General features: G+C 41.4%; 1 protein-coding gene and 1 pseudogene across 1 annotated transcript in view; one reads left to right on the plus strand and one right to left on the minus strand.

Moving 5' to 3' along the window:
- ADGRG4 (adhesion G protein-coupled receptor G4) overlaps positions 1-20,812 on the plus strand; it is an 85,664-nt gene that overhangs the window by 54,798 nt on the left and 10,054 nt on the right. The window contains exons 13-19 of the mRNA XM_049107841.1: positions 3,189-3,308; positions 7,261-7,306; positions 8,861-8,964; positions 10,870-10,991; positions 13,559-13,827; positions 17,282-17,360; positions 20,182-20,462. Coding sequence (XP_048963798.1) covers positions 3,189-3,308; positions 7,261-7,306; positions 8,861-8,964; positions 10,870-10,991; positions 13,559-13,827; positions 17,282-17,360; positions 20,182-20,462 — 1,021 coding nt within the window. The remainder of the gene's footprint in view (positions 1-3,188; positions 3,309-7,260; positions 7,307-8,860; positions 8,965-10,869; positions 10,992-13,558; positions 13,828-17,281; positions 17,361-20,181; positions 20,463-20,812) is intronic.
- Positions 5,600-6,418, minus strand: LOC112668494 (protein SET-like; annotated as a pseudogene).

Here is a 20,812-nt window from a genome sequence, read left to right on the forward strand (position 1 = left end):
CAAGACAGTGAACAAAAATTTTAACAAAAATTAAGAATGTGGTTCATAGCACTCTGACCCTTTTGGTAAACTTGAAATTTCTCTGTATCATCTGGCATGCCATTATTTTTGTCTTAATTTCTCTCTTTTCTTTAGAAGCCTGTGCTGTCTCATAGAATAAAAGATAAACTTGTTTTGCATAGATTTCACACCTAATAAGTAATTTTTATTCACTAACATTTTCCATTGAAGGGGATTAAAGATATTTGCCAAAATTAGCCTACGGACGTCATAGTGCCAGATAATGGATTAGAAGTAGCCTGCCATCACATTCAGAACGGGAAGGGCCCTTGTAGCTCATAGTTACCAGTGAAGATATTGAGACTCAGAAAGGGGAAGGGACTTGCTAGAGGTGACACAATTTATTTATTCAGTCATACAGTTATTACTCAGGCAGCAAATACTTATCAAAATCCTGCTATGTGTCCTGTGTGGTGCTGGGTGATGGGGGTATAACAGTGAACAAGACAGACATAGTGTGGGCCCCTCATGTAACTTACAGTCTGGTGGAGGAGAACAGAAACCCACATATCCTAACTTTGAAGGGCATGACCTGAGCTTGGGTCCTGTGCCACTGATTGTTGGGGAGGGAATACTTATAAGTGATGCCATCCTCTAACTACCTTTTCCCCTAAGTCCCAAGTCTCATAGCCTTGCTTTCATGCTGCATCTTCCAACATCTTTTGATCAAAATCTTAACTGCTATCGCAACATACTACTTTAAAAAGTGTTGATAAGGGGCACCTGGCTGGTTTGGTCAGTGGAGTGTGCAACCCTTGATCTCAAGATTGTGAGTTCCAGTGCCACCTTGGGTATAGAGATTGCTTAAAAACAAAATCTTTAAGAAAAAGTTGTTGATAAGACACCATTACTGGAAAACGCATACCTCCTCCTCCACCAGTGGCAGTTCTCTAGGAGAAGGACAAAGCATTAAGCAAGTACAACATGGCATAGGGGCTCTGGGAGCATAGACGAGGGCACCCATTCTTGTCTGGGAGGTCAGGAAAGGCCTAGAGAGGTGTCTGCTGAAACCCAAGGTTGAGTAGAAGCTAGGAGATGAAAAGGGGCAAGGATGGAGGAGTGCTTCAGGCAAAGGGAACAGCTTCTCTAAAAGGTCCAGAAGCAAAACAGGTAAAACTTGAGCCTTGAGCCAAAGAGTAGAAGAATGAGAAATGACATAGCTCCTTTTTCTGCATGGCCGCCATTTTGTAAGAAAACCAGAAGACAGATTAAGTCCTGGGTGGCTGTGTGTTTCCCCTCTTTTGGCATTTCCACTCCAGAAAACTGTTATCTCTTAGACTAAGTTGAAAGGTTTGTTAGATATCACCTGGTCCACTTTTCTTCCCGTTGTCAGTGTACCAGAGAGAGGAAGAGACTTTCAAGGAACAAGAGGGCTTGGGCTAGCACTTGGTCTTTTGATGGTCAGCCAGGGCCCTTGCCACCATATTGTGTTGTAGATCCACCTCTGCATGAGGCTTCCACAGGGAAAATGCTCTGGGAAGGCAGTATTGAACAAACAGGCTGGTTTTAGATGAACAGAGCTGGTCAAGAACAGGAAGTAAGTAGCTTCCTAGTGGAGCCCCAGGCTGTGTTCACAATTACCCAGTTCTCAGTGGCTTCAGGACTCAGGAATATGGGTACTTGGCATCTCCTGAAAGTGGCCCGGCAGGCTCTCCAAGGGACATCATCTGGGCTCACCTCATCTAGGCTTTCTTGGCAAGTCCTCAGAGGACTTTCTTCCCATCCCTCCTGTCTTCACCTATTGCCTCTTCATGTGTGCCCCAGCAGAGGCAGTCTCCCAGCTGCCTCACACCCCCTGGGGCCTTGGCCTGTAGCACTTTGGCTCTGTGAATTAGCAAGGTCCACATCCCAACAGCCACATTCTTTCTTTTTTCTTTTTTTTTAATAAAATAATTTTTATTGGTGTTCAATTTACCAACATACAGAATAACACCCAGTGCTTATCCCGTCAAGTGTCCCCCTCAGTGCCCGTCACCCACTCACCCCCACCCCCCGCCCTCCTCCCCTTCCACCACCCCTAGTTCGTTTCCCAGAGTTAGGAGTCTTTATGTTCTGTCTCCCTTTCTGATATTTCCCACACATTTCTTCTCCCTTCCCTTCTATTCTTTTTCACTATTATTTATATTCCCCAAATGAATGAGAACATACACTGTTTGTCCTTCTCCAACAGCCACATTCTACTTGATCTCCTTTGAATCAACATTTATTAGGCATCCCTGCCCCATCATGCACTAGCTGTTTGATCTTTGTCCGAGCCTTACAGCCTCCCCGACCCTTGGTTTATTCGGAAAATGTCTATATTGTTTCAGGGAGGACTGAAGATAGTGCATGTGGAAATCATTTAACAATGTAACTGGCTCATTTTGGGTGTAAGACAAAGTATGTGCTGTATGTCAGGCCATGCAGGGGACATGAGGCCACAAATACCTCTGCTCTGACCTCACAATTCATGGTCCCCTAGGGAGGAGATGATGGTCCTCAGGAACCTATTTCAAGATGGATGTTTATCAACCTGCTTCCACCTTCAGGGAGGATGAAATGGGGTGGCTTAGAACTAACCCACGATGAATTTATGTTTCTTATGAGGAGGGGCCTCTTACAAGTAAGTAAGGATAGTTTGAGGTTAGAACTAAGGTAAATTGTGAAATGTCAGGGTTCAGGGTTACGAAAGTAGGGGATAGTTTTACTTTGTTGTAGTGTGCTCCTGAGTAGCAAGTAACGACCAAGTTGTAGCAACAAAGGCTACAACTGGGTACATATATGGTTGTAGGGCTGGGATTAGTGCATTGTTCTAGCTTGGTAGAATTGAGACCTTATGTGAAGACAGGAGGTAAGCCAAATGGCCTCTAAAAAGTTCTTCTCAGGGGCTCCTGGCTGGCTCAGTCAGTAGAGCACGCAACCCCTGATCTCAGGGTCATGAGTTTGAGCCCTATGCTGGGTGTGGAGTTTACTTAAAAAGAAATAAAATCTTAAAAATAAATACAAATAACATTTCTTCTCAGCTTGTGATTTGATTTTCCATATTTCTGTACTTCCTGCCATACATTAGTAATTCTGAACTGATTATTGACATGCAAGGAATTGGAAATTTAGGATTTGAACTCCTCTTCCTTATGTTTCATCCACAGACCAGAAATGTCACAAAAGCATTAAGCACCTTCGTTGTGAGTGCCAGCATTTCAGATACATCCATTCAAAACTTGGCTGAGCCAGTGGTAATCACTCTGCAGCATGTTGAAGGAAACCAGGTAACATACCCATTTTCATCTCAGAACAGGAAGGCCTCTGAACTCCTCCTTGAACTTCCTGTTAAAAATAAGGGGCTAGTTAACAGATGTGATTCCAAGACTTGAAGAAGATTGTCCCATTCTAGGCAGTAGAGGTGTGTTGTAGTTGAGGCCTTCTAGAAATAATGCCATTGCTTCAAGGGGTAACTAATGGTGGGCTTCTAGCACTGTTACAGATTGGCACAGGAGTGACTAGGGCAGGTGGGTCTTTTGGTTGTCCCATCACACTAAGTGATATTTAAATTCAATTTGTTTTTGAGTGAGGCAAACAATTTAAAATAATTGAACATTTTGATCCTTTTGAATTGCCACAAAGAACATTAAAATATGTATTAATTATCACCAAAGAATTAAAACCATAGTCATATGGCATAACATACGGTATATATTACTAAATGATCAAATTTAGCTGTAATATAAGAATGAACTACTATTCCATTATTTGATGTTAATGTATGTCCAGTGTGAAGTCTTAATAGCTTCCTTCATTCCCAATATAAAAGACCATATGGTACAGCATATTTTTCACAGGTCTTAATTCTAGGAGGGAAGAAGGAAGAGTGTGAGAGGGATGTAAGAAAAAACATGTTAGAAAATGAATGAAACATGTTAGATGGCTAAGATCTCTCAGTTCCAGCAAGGGCCTTGGCTTTCCAAGCATATCCCCCAACAACCAATTTCTCATGCTTCCAGTTCCCTGGAGGTTGTAGGAGCTGGTGAGGCCCCAGGAATGCTCACTAGGCCTAGTGAGCAAGCAGCTCAACTTTGCATCCATAAGGCCGGATCTCAGCTGTGAGCCCCAAATACCAAAGTTCTGCAAAGAACACCTGCCTACATTGGACCTGCATGGACCATCCACAGCCTCCTTCTGGGCTTTACACCAAGAGGGTGTGGCAAATTCCAATGTTGCCAAATATTTATGTGTGTGTGTGTGTGTGTGTATATACATTTAGTTTTATTGTAACAAAGCAACTTATACACCTTTTTAAAAAGATTCCATTTATTTGACAGAGAGAAAGCAAGAGAGCACAGGCAGGGCGGGGGGCAGAGGGAAAAGGATAAGCAGGTTCCTCACTGAGCAGGGACCTGATGCAGGACTCCAGGACCCTGGGATCATGACTTGAGCCACCTAGGCACCCCAACGTGTATACTTTTAACATTTAAAACAGAATCAAGTGGACCTGGGTGGTTCAAGTCGTTTAAGCATCTGCCTTCGGCTCAGGTCATGATCTCAGGGTCCTGGGATCGAGCCCCACCTTGGGGTCCCTGTTCAAGGGGGGAGTCTGCTTCTCCCTCTGCCTCTGCCCCTCTCCCTGTTCATGCTCTCTCTCTCAAATAAATAAATAAAATCTTAAAAACAAACACACAAAAACCCTGAGCATCATCTTTCCTTTCCAGTGAAATAAAATTTAGGAATAAATAGAAACAAAGTTACAATAGAGAATGTCAATTCCAAATATGATCGCACAGGTACTGCTGATTCTCCCATCGAGTGGCAGGGCTCAAGTCACCATTAGGAGAGAATTTTATTTTAAAAGTGTCTTCTTAAACTGCAAAGATGTCCATTAAACATCACAATTAAACATGCCAAAAGAGAAGCCATCTTGTCAAAATGCCCACTTGACCCACCCAAACATCTCAAATCCACCCTTTGCTGACCTTCTATAACCCCATTTAAAAAAATATTTAATTTATTTATTCATGAGAGACACAGAGATAGAGGCAGAGACATAGGCAGAGGGAGAAGCAGGCTCCACATGAGGACCCTGATGCAGGACTCGATCCCAGGACCCCGGGATCATGACCTGAGCCAAAGGCAGATGCTCAACCACTGAGCCACCCAAGAGCCCCCCAGAACCCCATTTTTAAGTTTTTTTCTTTTCCTTAACCAAGAGAAAGTAGATAGATGCATGTTGGTTAGTGCTAACTGTCCATATTCACATAGAGATGCAGTGTAATCTCTGAGCCTGATATCCAGAGAAAGGAGAAAAACTAAAACTCTATGCACTACTGCACAGTAGCCTTGCACCCTCCAGCTTTCAGCAGAGCTAAGGGAGCAGAAGAGTTCCTTTTTTCCCCCCACAGAGTACAGTGGTGTTGATTCCAGAAAGTTCTTGTTGAGACAGGAAGGAATAAAAATGAATTTGGAACAGAAAGGGTAGAGATTCTTTTCCCACTGCATCCTGCTCTGGACATTTCCCCCCAAAATAAGTTGAGAACCTTGGTATAGAGGGAGAGAAAAGAGACTTGAGAAAACAGAGCGAATGAGCACAAAAAGAGGGGAGAAAAAGACTGCAACTTGCTGCCAAGGACTGTAGAACATTTAAAAAGGAAGTTTGAAATTCATTGGTGTTCCATTACTCAGCTTCTCCTTCCTCTTCAGTATCTTTCAATCCTTTTTCATTATCTTCTCCTTCCCCCCTTCATCGTCCATATGGGGAACCAAGTTGTAGGGTCAGGGATTTGGCCAAATAACATCTTTGATGACCTCTGCTGGTTCATTTGCACCTGCATCAGAATGGTCAGGAAACCAGGTGAAGAAGCTCTCTGGTTCCTCCTGCTGTCTCTTCCTGCTGGCTCTATTCTGCATTTGCCTTGAATGTTTCATCAAATCCTTTCTGGATTTCCATTTGATTTCACTGGGTTTGGAAGATGAATCACCACTCTTGTTCGGATGAAATTCTTTGGAGAAAACTTTATTTTTGAAGTACGGGTTTTCATCAAAATAAAAATCTATTCTGTAACCTGAGTTAATAGCTTCAAATTCTGTTTCTTCAACTCTTGCCAAAGAACACAGCGTCTCTTCATCCTCCTCCCCAAGCAGTGCAGACACTTGTGGATGGTTGACGAGTGTTGTTACCCCAAAATCTGGGATTTGGGCCATCAGTTCTGACCTCTTCTGAAAAAAAAAAAAAAAAAAGGTCGGTGGAGTGTGTTGTATTTCTGTTCTACTTTCAAAATCTCCTCACTGACTTGTTCATTAAGTCTATTTCATTTTGTGCTTCATCCATATGTTCAATCACTTCTTGCTGCTCTTTTCCTCCTTTCAGCAAGAGCTGAGAGGTCAACATCTCCCTGGCTTAGAGGCAGGAGGCAGACTCTGTTTCTTTGAGTCAGGAGTAAAGATGGACATTTGGGGGCCATGCTGTGAGGAAAATCCACAGAAGGGAAGATGTACTTCTGGAAGAAGCTCCAATTACTTTGATGTTACCAAATATTTAATTAATTAATTAATTTGTTTTTTATTTATTTTTAAGATTTTATTTATTTATTTGAGAGAGAGAGACAGTATGAGCATGAAGGATGGTGGGAGGGGGGCAGCCCTGGTGGCTTAGTGGTTGGGCAGCCCTGGTGGCTTAGCGGTTTGGCATCGCCTTCAGCCCAGGGCGTGATCCTGGAGACCTGGGATTGAGTCCCACATCAGGCTTCCTGCATGGGGCCTGCTTCTCCCTCTGCCTCTCTTTCTCTCTGTGTCTCTTGTGAATAAATAAATAAATAAATAAAATCTTTTTTTAATAAAAAGGAGGGTGGGAAGGAAAGACAGAGGGAGAACCAGACTCCCTGCTGAGCAGGAAGCCCGATGCGGGGCTGGATCCCAGGACTCTGGGAGTATGACTTGGGCCAAAGGCAGACAACCAACTGAGCCACCCAGGTGCCCCTGTTACCAAATATTTTAAAGAACACATAGTGGACTGCCATGCAGTAACAGGGTGTTTTCTCACTTATAAACCCCAAATCACTTGGATTAATCTTAAAATCAGCTCGCAAATGGTGTGTGCTGTGTGTGTGTGTGTGTGTGTGTGTGTGTCTGCTGTTTGTAAAAACATTGAGAAGAAAACACTTGTGTGTAGTTGTCATTGTGTGGTCATGGTCACAAGGAGAGGCATTTACCTCTGATTTTTCTTTTTTCTAGAGTTATGATCAAGTACACTGTGCCTTTTGGGATTTTGGGAGTAAGAGTAAGTATTTCTTTTAGCAAGCTTTGTGTTCAGTTTTCAATGATACTTTGCCCCTCCCCATTTTCCTAGTACATATCAAGAATAAGGTAATTTGGAAGACCCAGTGCAGAGTAGCCTTGAGCTGTTTGAAGCAAGTTGAGAAATGAACACCAGGCATTTCATCTGTGTTTTCCCATGGAGATTTGCAACATCTACTATCTTTTTCCTTTTTTCCCTCATCTCTTCTAGACTGACTGTGTGATCTTGTAAACGACTACATTTACTCTCTTGGGGACCCAAATTTTTTGAGGGGATAAGACTTCCTGGTTGGTCTCAAAGGGCCCTTCCTGCTTGGTTAAGTATGAGTCTTTGGGGACAGCAAGAGAAGAGGTTAGGGACAGGGATTGCTGACTGGGTTCCTCTTAGGTTTGCCTTCTCCATTGGAATATCCAGGGATATTGCCAAATTTCAAAGTATTCCCACCTAGAATCCCTGGAATGCCAGGAGTGGCTATGTGCCCCTCTGCCTGGGAACTTTTCCCTTTCCAGTATCCTCGAAATTCTGGGAGGAAAAGGAACTTATCCTTCTCTTTGACTCCCTGGGATGTAGGACTACTACTCTTTCCCTACAACAGAGAGATAGCATGCCCTTTTCTGGTCCTCTCCAAGTCTCCCAGGATAAGATTACTGTAAAATGATGAGCCTTGTTACTTGACAGCCTCAATAAATTGATTCACCTGCTCATCAATGTCAGTGGCCCGATTTCCCAAGTCACCCTTTGCCCCCACCATCTGTCCATGGATCCAGAACCTCTGGAATCTATGGAGTTATCCTGGGTGGACCAATTTTGACCACATTCATCCACCTGCTTTATGATAACTTCTCTAGTCTAGTGCTACCCTGGAGATTCTATTCTAGATGTGGTCTAAAATCTAAGGTCTACAGGTTACAGGGAGATATGAAAGTTGGTTTTAGAATCCTGAACAAATGCAGGAGAGAGAAACTAGGCAAGTGTCAAGTAAACAAGAGACTTTAATTGGCCCTAAGGAATGACAGACAGACCATGATCTGGCTTGAACTAGTTGTTTCAGATGTTTATTCCAGGGCCACCAAGTGGGTCCAAATGTCAGCCTATATTCCATAGTTTATGTCCTTCAGAAAGTTCTAGATCCACCTGTTCTTATTTGTGCTGCTTAAGAAAATAATCCTCACCCTATCACTTCAGCATGGTGGCAGGACTATTGTTCATGATTAGAGTCTGTCGTACACTTGATCTTAGCCAAAAGGCTGAGAAGTGATGATTAGAGTCTGTCCTAATCTTAGAAGGAATCTGTAGAATTTCCCCATGCAGGAACAGGAAGTGAGAGCTACAGAAGGTATGCCATGCACAAAGTCCCCAAAAAGTCAATTTCACCTATTAGGCTTAATTTTATTTCAATGTTCAACTATACTTCTATCTTGCTCTCTTAACAAAGCATACTAATTATAACACACGCTCGGAAGGTGCATATAATGAAAAGTTAAACATTTCTGAGAAAAACAAAATTGCTTTAAAATTCCCTTCTGTCTCCTGCAGATGGGCAAGGTGGATGGAATTCATCAGGCTGTAAAGTAAAGGAAACAAATGAAAATCACACAATCTGTCAGTGTGACCACCTCACCCATTTTGGAGTCTTATTGGTAAGTTGTCCCTTAACCATTCCTTGATAGAATTTGGGCAAATTTTATTAGATTACAGACCAGAAATACATGCATGAACTGTTGTGGAAAAGTGGCATGTGAGCAGGAAACAGCTCCTTCTTTGTTCATCCAACGTAGAGCAGATTGAAATAAATATTTATTTTTCTCCTTATAAAAGTAATTCTTACTCCTCAAAATTCAAACATTACAGAAAATGTCCCTATAATCCCCCACCCAAGAGATCGCTGTCTTTAACACCTTTATGTAAATTCTTTCACATTCTTTTCCTATATGTATATTAATACATGAATATGTTTTTGTTTTATAAAAACGAGATCAAATTATTCACACTGTTTACCGGTTGCTTTGCACTAACAATGTAATGGGACACCTTTCAGGCAAATACATATCCATCTACTTCAATTTTCAAAATACCTTTATAGAATTCTCTTGTGTGGATTTAACACAATGAATTTAACCAATCCCCTATACGCAGGCATTTTAGTTGTTATTGTTTTTCTCCATTATGAACAATGCTGTAATACACATTTTTTTTCATGACTCTTCTAACACTGGTGTAACTATTTCTGTAGGATAAATTAATGGAAGCAGAGTTTCTGGGTCAAAGAGTGTGGTCACTAAATATTTTAATTGTCAGATTGCAGTGTAAGAAAGATATATTTTTAAAATTCTTGCAGTACTTAACCAAACAAGAGTCAGATCATCAATTCTCGTATTCAGGCTTAGAGCTTCAGTCATTGTTAGTTAACTCTTCCATCTCTTTAGTGGTCTATAGCCTTCCCTAACACGAGGAGTTGCTGAGTTTTCCTTCAAAATTGCTCTCAAAGGGGCACCTGGCTGAAGAACACTTCAGTCAGAAGAACACCTGACTCTTGATCTTGGGGTCAGGAGTTCAAGCTCCATGTTGGGCACAAGGTTTACTTAGAAAGAAAGAAAGAAAGAAAATGGCTTTCAAATGTGTTACTTCTTTTCTACCTCTCTCCAAGTACTTTCTTAGTTGTCTTGAGTTACTTTAATATATATACTCTATACTGTCATCTGAATGTGTTGTGCACAAGTTGTTTCTCCTACTCATGGTAAGCTTGGCATTGTTGATATTCTGAACCAAATAATTTTTTGTTGTAGGGGACTGTTCTGTGCATTACAGGATGTTTAGCAGCATCCCCGGCCTCTCTACCCACTAGATGCCAGTAGCACCTTCCCCAGTAGTGACAACCAAAAATGTCTCCAGACAGTACCAATGTCCCAGGGGGAGACATTGCCTCCAGTTGAGAACTACCAGGGTAGACCAGTGCTTCTTAGCCTTTTAGAATTCATGAATCTCTATAACTATCTGAGGAAAGCTATAGACCTTCTCCCCAGAACAATGCACACAAATATTCAAATGATTTTGTATCCCATTTCAGGTCTTTTATGGTCCACAGGTTAAGAAATTTGGGGATTATGTAATCTCTAAGGTCCATTTTGTCTCTTAATTTTATGAAAGTTATTTAAGACCTAAGGAAAAGGAAAAAAATTTTGATGTTCTGTGAAGTGTTTTAGGACGCTTAGTTCAAATAATAATTCACTCTGCATCCCAAATTCACATCTATTAGTTTGGTTATATTTTAAGTGTGGAACATGTTAATGACAATAAAGCCAAGGACTAAATGTTCTTCTAGTGCTGTTGATGGCTCTCCATGACCTGTACACAGTAAGTTGCACTAGGCATATTCAACAAACAATATACAGTCTTACTGTATATTCATCTGCATAGTCTGGCTTTAAAAGACCTATAGCAGAGATGTTATATATATCCTGAGGACCTCCTATTGTGAGCCCTGGAAGTGTTTTACCATGAACTTGTCTGGCAAATGTATAAAATACCACATTTGCATTTCCTAGGATTTATCCAGGTCTGCAGTGGATGCAGTGAATGAACAGATATTAGTGCTTATAACATACATTGGATGTGGAATCTCCTCCATTTTCCTGGGAGTTGCAATGGTGACATACATAGCTTTTCAGTAAGTTGATAAAGTCTTGCTCTGAGTAGGTTTAATTCGGTTTGATGGATGCTGTTGTCATTGTAACCTGTTAATTTAATAAAATGCTCTTATTCATCACAATAGGAAGAGGTCAAATCCATTAGATTATGAAGTGGACAGATTAAAAAAGAAACAACCAAGGCTCCTCTAAAAAAGAGAGAGAAAAAAAGACAGAGACTGTAATTGGATTTTTTAAAAGTGAGAGGGTTGTGGTATGGTAAGATTTCTCTAATGGGATACAAAACACTAACATAAATGAAAAAGTTGATAAATTAAACTTCATTGAAATAAAAAACTTTTTTCTCCAAAAGACACAATTAAGGTAGTGAAAAGGCAAACCATAAATTGGGAGAAGATAATTTCAATGCATATATCTGACAAAGGACTTTTATGCATATATATATATATATATATATATATATATATATATATATACACACATACATATACACATACAAATGAAAAAGATAGACAATAAAATTAAAATTAGGCAAAGAATTTGAAAGGGATCTCACAAAAGAGGATATTCATGCCTAACCCTAATCCTTACCCAAATGGCTAATAACCATACAATAATGTTTGCAACATCATTACTTATCAGAGAAATGCTAATGAAAACCACAGTTAAATGTCTATGAACCTATCAGAATGGCTAAAATAAAAAATATTGACAAGAACAAGTGCCAACAAGGGTGTGGAACAACTGGAACACTTATACATTGGTGGTGGGAATGTAAAATAGCACAAATGCTTGAGAAATTTCTTTGGCAATACCTACCGAAGGTAGGTACATATCTAGCTATTGATTCAGAAATTTCACTATTAGACCAATACATATCTGGCTATTAACCCAGGAATTTCACTATTAGAGAGAAATGAGTACATGTGTCCACTGAAACATATATAACAAGAATATTCACAGCAGGTTCATTCATAATGGCTCCAATTTGGGAACAACCCCAATGTATATTAACAGTTGACTGGATGAATAAATTGTGGTATACTCATAAAATGGAATGCTTTGCAGCAGTAAAAAAGAATGGACTACTCCTGTACAGTGCAGAACATAACATCTAAATCACATAGATGTAGAATTGAACAAAAAGAAAGTCAGAAAAAGAGGAGAGCATACTGCATCGTTCCACTTATACAGAGTTCTAGGTACAGGCCAAACTAAATCTATGAGGACAAAAGCTAGAATATTGGTTACTTCTGTGTGTGTTGGCGAGGGGAGGTTATTGAATTGGGAAAAGATTGAAGGGGCCTTCTGAGATTCGAAAATATTCCCGCTAGAGAAGATATTGGCAAATGACATATCTGATAAAGGGTTAGTACCCAAGATATATAGAAACCTGGGGCACTGGCCTGGCTCAGTCGATGGAACACATGACTCTTGATCTCAGGGTCATGAGTTTGAGCCCCAGGTTGGAGGTAGAGATTGCTAAAAAAAATTAATAAATAAACTTTTTAAAAGTGTACAATTCAATAGTTTAAAAATGCATGTAAAAAGGTGATGAAACTCAACACCCCCAAAATCAGATAATCCAATTAAAAATGGGTAGAAGACATGAGCGGACATTTCTCTGAAGAAGATATATAGGTGGCCAACAGATACACAAAAAGATGCTCAACATCACTCATCATTGGGGAACTGCAAGCAAAACTTCAATGAGCTATCACCTCACATCTGTCAGAATGACTAAAATCAAAAACACAAGAAACAAGTAGATCCAGCCCTGAGTCTGCTGAAGGAGTGATGACATAATGGTGGTGTCCAGAAAACTCTTTCCTTTCTTTTCCCCAAAATTAAAAAAGAAAAGGAAAAAGAAAAAAGGATGCTGCTTAGCTCAGAGAGGCTACTATTATTCCTGTTAGTGAAGGTCACTGTATTTAGGATACTCTGACTCCACCTGGAAAAAGGGTAGGGAGCTCAAAAAATCCAGTACATGTAAGATAGAAGGAGTAAGTTAATTTTATTTTTTTTATTTTTATTTTTTTAGGAGTAAGTTAATTTTAATAGGCACTTCTTTGATTTTGTAAAAAAGATTTATTTATTTATTTATTTATTTATTTATTTATTTATTTATTTATTTATTTTAAGCGGGGGGGGGGGAAGGATCAGAGTGGGGAGGGAGAGAGAATCCTCAATCAGACTCCCTACTGTGTAGAGTCTTACTTGGAGCTCAATCTCATGACCTCAGCCAAAATCCACAGTCAGCTGCTTAACTGACTGAGCCATCCGGGTGCCCCTAGGCACTTCTTTTTTTCCTCCACTTATTAGGCAGATAAGATGTGGCAATGTTTGATTAAAACCAGAGACCCTGGGCAGCCCTGGTGACACAGCGGTTTGGCGCCGCCTGCGGCCTGAGGTGTGATCCTGGGGACCCGGGATGGAGTCCCATGTCGGGCTCCCTGCATGGAGCCTGCTTCTCCCTCTGCCTGTGTCTCTGCCTCTCTCTCTCTGTGTGTCTATGAATGAATAAATAAAATCTTAAAAAAAAAAAACAGAGACCCTGCCTACCTCAACGCTATGCCTTTTCTTTTAGCAAACTTCGAAAAGATCATCCTTCCAAAATCCTGATCAACCTGTGCACAGCACTACTGATGTTAAACCTGACCTTTCTGGTCAATTCCTGGTCATCGTCATTTCAGAAAGCTGGACTGTGTGTCACAGCTGCCATGGCCCTTCATTACTTCCTGCTCGTTTCCTTGACTTGGATGGGCCTGGAGGCGGTCCACATGTATTTGTCTCTTGTCAGAGTCTTCAACATATATGTCCCCAATTATATACTTAAATTTTGTCTAGTTGGTTGGGGTAAGTATATCTGCTGTCCTTGATGTCTCTGTTTTGAGCCTGTGTGCATTTCTAATTCCAGCTTCATTAGACACATTATTCAGAACCAAATTCTGTTATTATCATCAGTAAGGAATTAAGGATTGCCTCACTGGTGTTTGGGTGTGCATCTCTTTTTCTGCTTCTATTGCTCTATGAATTCAACTTTTAAACTCTATGGTGAGGAATGGGTCCACGAATATTTATTGAGCAGCTGCTTGTGTACTGTGTTAAACGCAAGTACTACTGGAAGGAACCGGTCAGATTTTATCCTTCCCTCTACAGAAGTTAGAACCCCAACAAATACTTAGTAGTATCACAGCCAATACTTACGTGTATGGTAGTACTTATGTAGTAGCACTTACAAGTGCCAAACACTGCTCTAAGTGCTCTGTGTACTTATTCAGCACTCACAATGTCTCTATGAGGAAGATTTCATCATTAATCCCATTTAATGGTGAGGACACTGAGGCAGAGAGATTGGGTAATTTGCCAAAATGCACATAGCTAGTAATGGCCCACCTGGGATTTGAACCAGAGATTTGGCTCCATAGTTTGGGCATGTGACCTCTGCGATATGGCCATATTGTTGAAGGGACAGGGAAAGGACTTGCAAGGTGTGAAGGGGTGCTGGGTCAGACGCCCTGATACCCACCACACCTCATGGTGGTCACTGTCACTGCTCCCTGATGGAAGAAGCCAGGAATGGAACCCAGCACAAAAATTTCCTCATGTAAAGGTTATTTCATTGGTTTGCTGTCCTGTATTTCTAACTTGGTCAGCTCAGCGCCTCCCTGCCCCCCCTTGCCTATTCAAAACAGATTTTGAGTTCAGAGAATGTGTTGGATATACAGGAGGTGCACATGAAAGGGGACACATAGGATCCATGTGAGGATAGATTTTATCTTCCACTGCCTTTGTGAAGACAATAGCTTCCCAATTAGCTACTCATCCTTTTAATGAGTTCATTAACATAGCACATGCTTTCCCTGGATCCACAGCCAGTGCTATTATCCAATGCTAATGTGGGGAGCAGAGACAGGCAAACACCAAGCAGAGCATAATCTAAAACTGTTTCAGCACACTTTACAATCCATCAGAAACACAGAGCCCAAAGCAATCAGTACACTCCTCCTGTGCCTGGCAGCCCTCCTCTCAAGTCAACCGGGAGATTGAAAAATGTTGTGGAAGAGGCTTCATGAATAATCCCCAAAGCAGATAACCCACATATGGCTAACTGGAAAGGGGCTGTAGATAACACTCCATGCTGGCTTTCCTTCCCCCTTCTCATCTCTCTTACTTGACTTCCTTCTCAGACTCCTCCTCCTTCACTCTCTCCTTAAACGGTGGTGTTCCCCAGGGCTTCCTTCTTGTTTCTTGGATAATCTCATTCTACACACACTGGCTGGGGTGTCAAGTACACACTACAGCCAAGGCCAACCTGACTGGCTCCACTGGTCAGGATGCTACAAGCCGCTTTCAGGTTCACTTGATTTACTTACGGAGATGGTGAATGGAAGAGTAACTAGAGGCGCCAGCTCCCAAGTCCTTGTCCCACACAATATAAAAGAACGACACCCAAACAAAGGGAACAGATAGCTGAGGGTTGAGGGATTCCCTGCTGCTGAAGAGCCTGTTCTAAGCCAAGGCTGTGCATTTTCGTATTCCGAAGCTCTGTTCTGAGGGGAGCAAGGTGCAAAGCCCCACACCTCCTCGGAACCTGGGAGGGATGAGAACCTGCCTCCTGACGGCCTCCTGGAGGAGATGGAAAGGCGAGTAGGGGACAGCCTCAGAGTACCCCTCACACGCCCGCAGTCTTCTCCAACTCTTGTGGGATCCTGGGACATTCTGTCCAAGTTCAGATCAGATTCTGGGCAAGCCTTTACCTGCTCTGCCTAGGTGGCTACCTGCAAGGTCACCAGGGAGCCACTGCAGAGCTTTCCAGCTATGGGCACTTTCGGAGCATTTAAATATTAAACAAATGCAATCAACTGCAAGGAAAACAAACTTAGCATCTCTTTATGTTTGAAGTTCTGTCTTCCTAATGCCAAAGCAACCTGTTGAAAAGGTTTTACTCCTGTATTTAAATCCCCATCCAAAGCAGTAGATTGGTCCACATTTTTTTAACAACCAGTAGGGACCTTTTTGTTTATTAATCAATAATTTATTAATTTGTTAATTACCAAAGTATAAACGCAGCTTGGGGACTGCCTCACAGCTTCCACTGTAAATGTGATACCTCACTCCATCCCTCCTTTCTGGCCTCCAACAGATTAAAGCAATTTTTTTTAAATTGAAGTCTAGTTAATACTCAATGTTATGTTAGTTTCAGGTGTACAACATAGTGATTGGACAAGTCTATACTGTGCTCATCACAGTGAGCAGCCACCTGTCCCCATAGAGCCCTATTGCAGTGCCATTCATGACATTCCCTATGCCGTTCTTTTCATCCTCATGACTTATTCCATTAACTGGAAGCCTATAACTTCCACACCCCTTCACCCATGTCCCCCCCCACCATCATCTCCCTCCTCTCACCACAACCATTAGTTTGTTCTTTGTATTTATGAGTCTGTTCCTGTTTTTTTTTTCCAACAGGTATTCTTGTAAATATCTACATCATGCTAGGCACTGTGCTAAGTGTGTGATATACAGATCAAAAGGAACTGTCCTATTTACAGGACAGCAGAGGATTTTTCAAGGACTTGGCACTCTGGGGTTTAGAACAGCCTCGCAAAGCATCTTATGAAACCCCTAAAAAGTGTGCAGGTGCAATGCTCTTAGTTTAGGAGAAATACATTGGTTAGAAATAAGGAAATCATTTAAGTTTTGCAAATGTACATGAAATTGGATTTTTTAAATCCTGTGTCTATACTCATATCACGTTTGACCACTTTGACTAAACTGATTGCTTTATTATAGTCTGGCTGAATTGACTGGTCGTTAACTGGTCGATCTAGTCAAAATGTCAAACTAGTAACAAGTGTGGAAACAGCCCCCCTGTCAGAAAGCACTGAAGGCTACAGCTGATGGCCTGTGCCCTTCCTCCAAGTTGACCTAGACAAAAAGATCCTAGGAACTAAGGAGAAAAAATTGGCAGCCCATCATCTGGAAAGAAATGCTTGATGCAAACCTGTATTCCGATGAACTAGATATTTCTATTGCCAAGTTGATTTTTTGGCACTTGAGTTATTTTTAATAATCAGTGGGCGTTGTATTGGAGCCTTTGGCATGCTGTTTAGTTTAGCAGATTGGAGCATTCCTAGAAATGTTTAACTTGGAAAAATTCACAAACATTTTGCAAACAATGGTATTTTGATGCCCGCACATCTGTGGCTCATTAAAACAGCGTCTTGGTGTATCAGGGCCCACAGTCAATGATCAGGACCTCTCCTGCTTCCTAATGGGACTCCTTTGGCTTGTTTCCCCACTCTAGGAATCCCAGGGGTCATGGTGGCAATCACACTCAGTGTGAAAAAAGATCTGTATGGAACGCTGAGCTCAACGACTCCATTGTAAGTACTGGCATCTCTGCTTCTCAGGTGGTGATGCTCTTGACCATCAGAGGCTGCGGAATGGGGGGGGAAGAGGTTGTTCCTGACCTGCAGCTTGGTCTTGGCGACCACTCAAGGGGACACTTAGACTCACTGTTTTTGGCCTAAACACAGTCATGGGCGCACTCATTAGGTACCTTGGCTCTGTGTGACCTTGGACAACTTACTTTACCTCTTCCTTCCATTTCCTACCCTGGAAAATGGGACAATGTTTGCTCTCAATGTAGTATGCAAATTAAAATGACATCACATATATAAAGTGCTCAGCATGTGGCCTGTTCCATGGTAAGGGCTACATAACTGGCAGTGATTATGATTAGAAAGCTTGCAGGATGTGGGAGGAGTTGTAGTGATCACTGTAAGGAAATATGGAGGCAGTTGGAAGACATTTTCTAGCTGTCAACAACCATCTCCCCTGAAAGACTCCACTGCTTTCCTTTGTAAATTGGTTCAGCTTTGTTGTCCTGTTGTTTTTCTTTTCTTCTTTTTCTCTTATCTCCTTTTTATTCTTTTTAAAACATTTTTTATTTTTATTTGAGTACAGTTGACACACAATGTTACATTAGCTATGGTTGTCCAACTTAGTGATTGGACAAGTTTATAAGTTATGCCCTGCTTACCATCTTTTGTTTTCTTCCCAATGTATAAGCCCATCTCTGTGGTTCTCTCATCCACAGCCACAGAGAAGTAGCCATTTGCCTTTCCAGAACCTTCTTTTATAGGCATGTAGCTATTTACCATATAGTCCTTTAGACTGCATGCTTTCCTTTCACGCTTCTGATTATTTTTTTACTTTGTTAGATTCATTCTCTTTATTGTTGCCTCTAAAGCTGGGTTGTTTTTTTAACTACAGATTTCCTCTCCTACTGGACTAGAATCAAATGTAGGAGGTCTCACATACAGCCCCCCAGACTCCTCCATCTTTTACATTGAGATGACAGTTTCTGGGGTGTCAAAATTATAATTATAATTATTGTTAGCCTTTCTTTCTCTCCATTTTCTCTTCCCTTGCTTCTCATCTCCTCCTCCATCCTTGCTCCTCGCCTGTTCTGTGACTTAAAGGGCCCCCAGTGTCTATCTATTGGTGATTCTACTTCAAGATCAAAAGCAAAACCAGAACAGAACCAACTCCACTCCTCCTGAAAAGAGCCCTTTCATATGTGAATTGGTTAAGTAAGAGGCAGAGTGCTGTAAAAGCTTTTTTTTTTATAATTATATTTTGAAGAAGTAATACATGCACGTGGTACAAAATTCAAACACACAAAAGGGTAGAGGATGAAAAGTAAGCCCTGCTCCCAACCCCCAGCCATGCCATCTCTCTTTCTTGATGAAATTATTACCAACAATCAGACTTGTATAGATATTCTCCTGTACACTCTGTCATCCACATGGTAGCTATACACTGTTTGGCACTTAATAATGTGTCTTAGAGATGATTCTGTATCCAAACATATAGTGCTGCCCCTTTTAAAATGTCTTCTATAGCCTCCTTTAAGGTTTAAGATGATATTCAGGAAATACTAAGTATTAGACTATTAGGGAAATTAAAGATTTTTTAAAAAATTTATTCATGAGAGACACACAGAGAGAGGCAGAGACATGGACAGAGGGAGAAGCAGGCTCACTTTTTGGGAGCCCCATGTGGGACTTGATCCCAGGACCCTGGGATCATGACCTGAGCCAAAGGCAGACACTCAACCACTGAGCCACCTAGGCATCCCTATTAGGGAAATTAAATGCTTTTTTTCCTCACTCCCTCCCAACATACACACAAACCACACACAAACTCACAAACATGAAAGTATCCACACCAATATAAACAATATGATCACAAGGACTTTTCCTTGTTCTGGAAAAGAGGTCTCAGCTAATTGACACACAGTTAAATTAGTTAAGCTTGTCCATGTTCAAAACTCAGAGGTAATGCCCCTGGTAATTGGAAATGCTATTAGATGAAGTATTTGTTCATATAAATCATCACATATTTCTTCTTTAATAGAAACAGTAGAGCCATTAAGAGTCCAGTGGTCAGTGTTGCCTTTTGTCTTCCAAACTTGAGGCTGCAGAGGGAGTTTTAAAATATACATCATTAACATTGATGATCTCTTCATCGTTTGATATAGCATTCAGGAAAGCCAGTCATTGCTCATGTCCTTTTACTGTGATATTTATCATGCAAAGCAGAATTCATCTTGCAAACAAAAGCTCAGGTGTAAAGTGGTGGGGTGGGGTAGGGGGAGAGCCACTTTGGAGTAAAATACATAATTTGTTCTTATGCTGTTGAGGAACAGAATAGCCTCCTAGGGAATTGGACGGAGAAGTTTCTGCATTTCCTCTAGGATTTCTGGTATTAGAAAGAACCCTGGACTGAGGCTCAGGAGATTGGGGTTCGAGCCCCACTCTGCCCCTAATGAGTGTGAGTGAACTCTTGTCAAGACAGCGCCTCTCTTGGGGCACCTGGGGGGCTCAGATGGCTAAGCATCTGCCTTTGGCTCAGGTCATGATCCCGGGGTCCTGGGATTGAGCCCCATGTCCACGTGGGGCTCCCTGCTCAGTGGGGAGTCTGCTTCTTCCTCTCTCTCTGCCCTTCCCACTGCTTCTCTCTCTCTCTCTCTCATAAATACATTTTAAAAATCTTTTAAAAAAAAGACAGTGCCTCTCTCTAGGAACAGGTGCTCTCAGGTGAACTAAAACTGACAAGGTGATCTTGAGTGTCTGACTGAAAACTATAAGTTTGTGTTTATCTATCTCACAATGGCCTTCTCTTCTTTGTCTCTTACAGTTGTTGGATTAAAGATGATTCTATCTTTTACACCTCAGTTGTGGCTTATTTTTGCCTCATATTTCTAATGAATCTCTCCATGTTCTGCACTGTTCTTGCTCAACTGAATTCCATGAACTCCCAAAGCCGCAGGACCCGGCGGAAGATGATCCTGCATGACCTTAAAGGCACAACGAGCCTGACATTCTTACTTGGCCTCACCTGGGGGTTTGCTTTTTTTGCCTGGGGACCTGTGAGGATCTTTTTCTTATATCTTTTTGCCATTTTCAACACGTTGCAAGGTAACTTCTGCTTCTTTGTACTTCCTGTGGCTAGTCAAACCACCACGAAAGCTTTGCTGCTTTGGAAAATAATCTTACCTTTTGGGGATTGAGAGGAGGGAAAGATACTCCAAGAGGCCTCTACTATCAATGGATTGACAGGCAGCCATTGGAAATATTACCCAGATATTAGGACTTCATTAAATGAGCTCACTCTTACTTTGGGATATATAGAAAAGCCCAGAGAGTTAACTCAACTCCAGTTAGTTGGCAATATTTGTATCAAACACTGACTGGTGATTCTACAATATTTATTGAATCACCACATTGTGCTCGTAAGTGTACAGATATGCACTTACGTTGACATTCTG

The sequence above is a fragment of the Canis lupus genome, chromosome X (genome assembly GCF_003254725.2).
Source record: "Canis lupus dingo isolate Sandy chromosome X, ASM325472v2, whole genome shotgun sequence".
Lineage (NCBI taxonomy): Eukaryota > Metazoa > Chordata > Mammalia > Carnivora > Canidae > Canis > Canis lupus.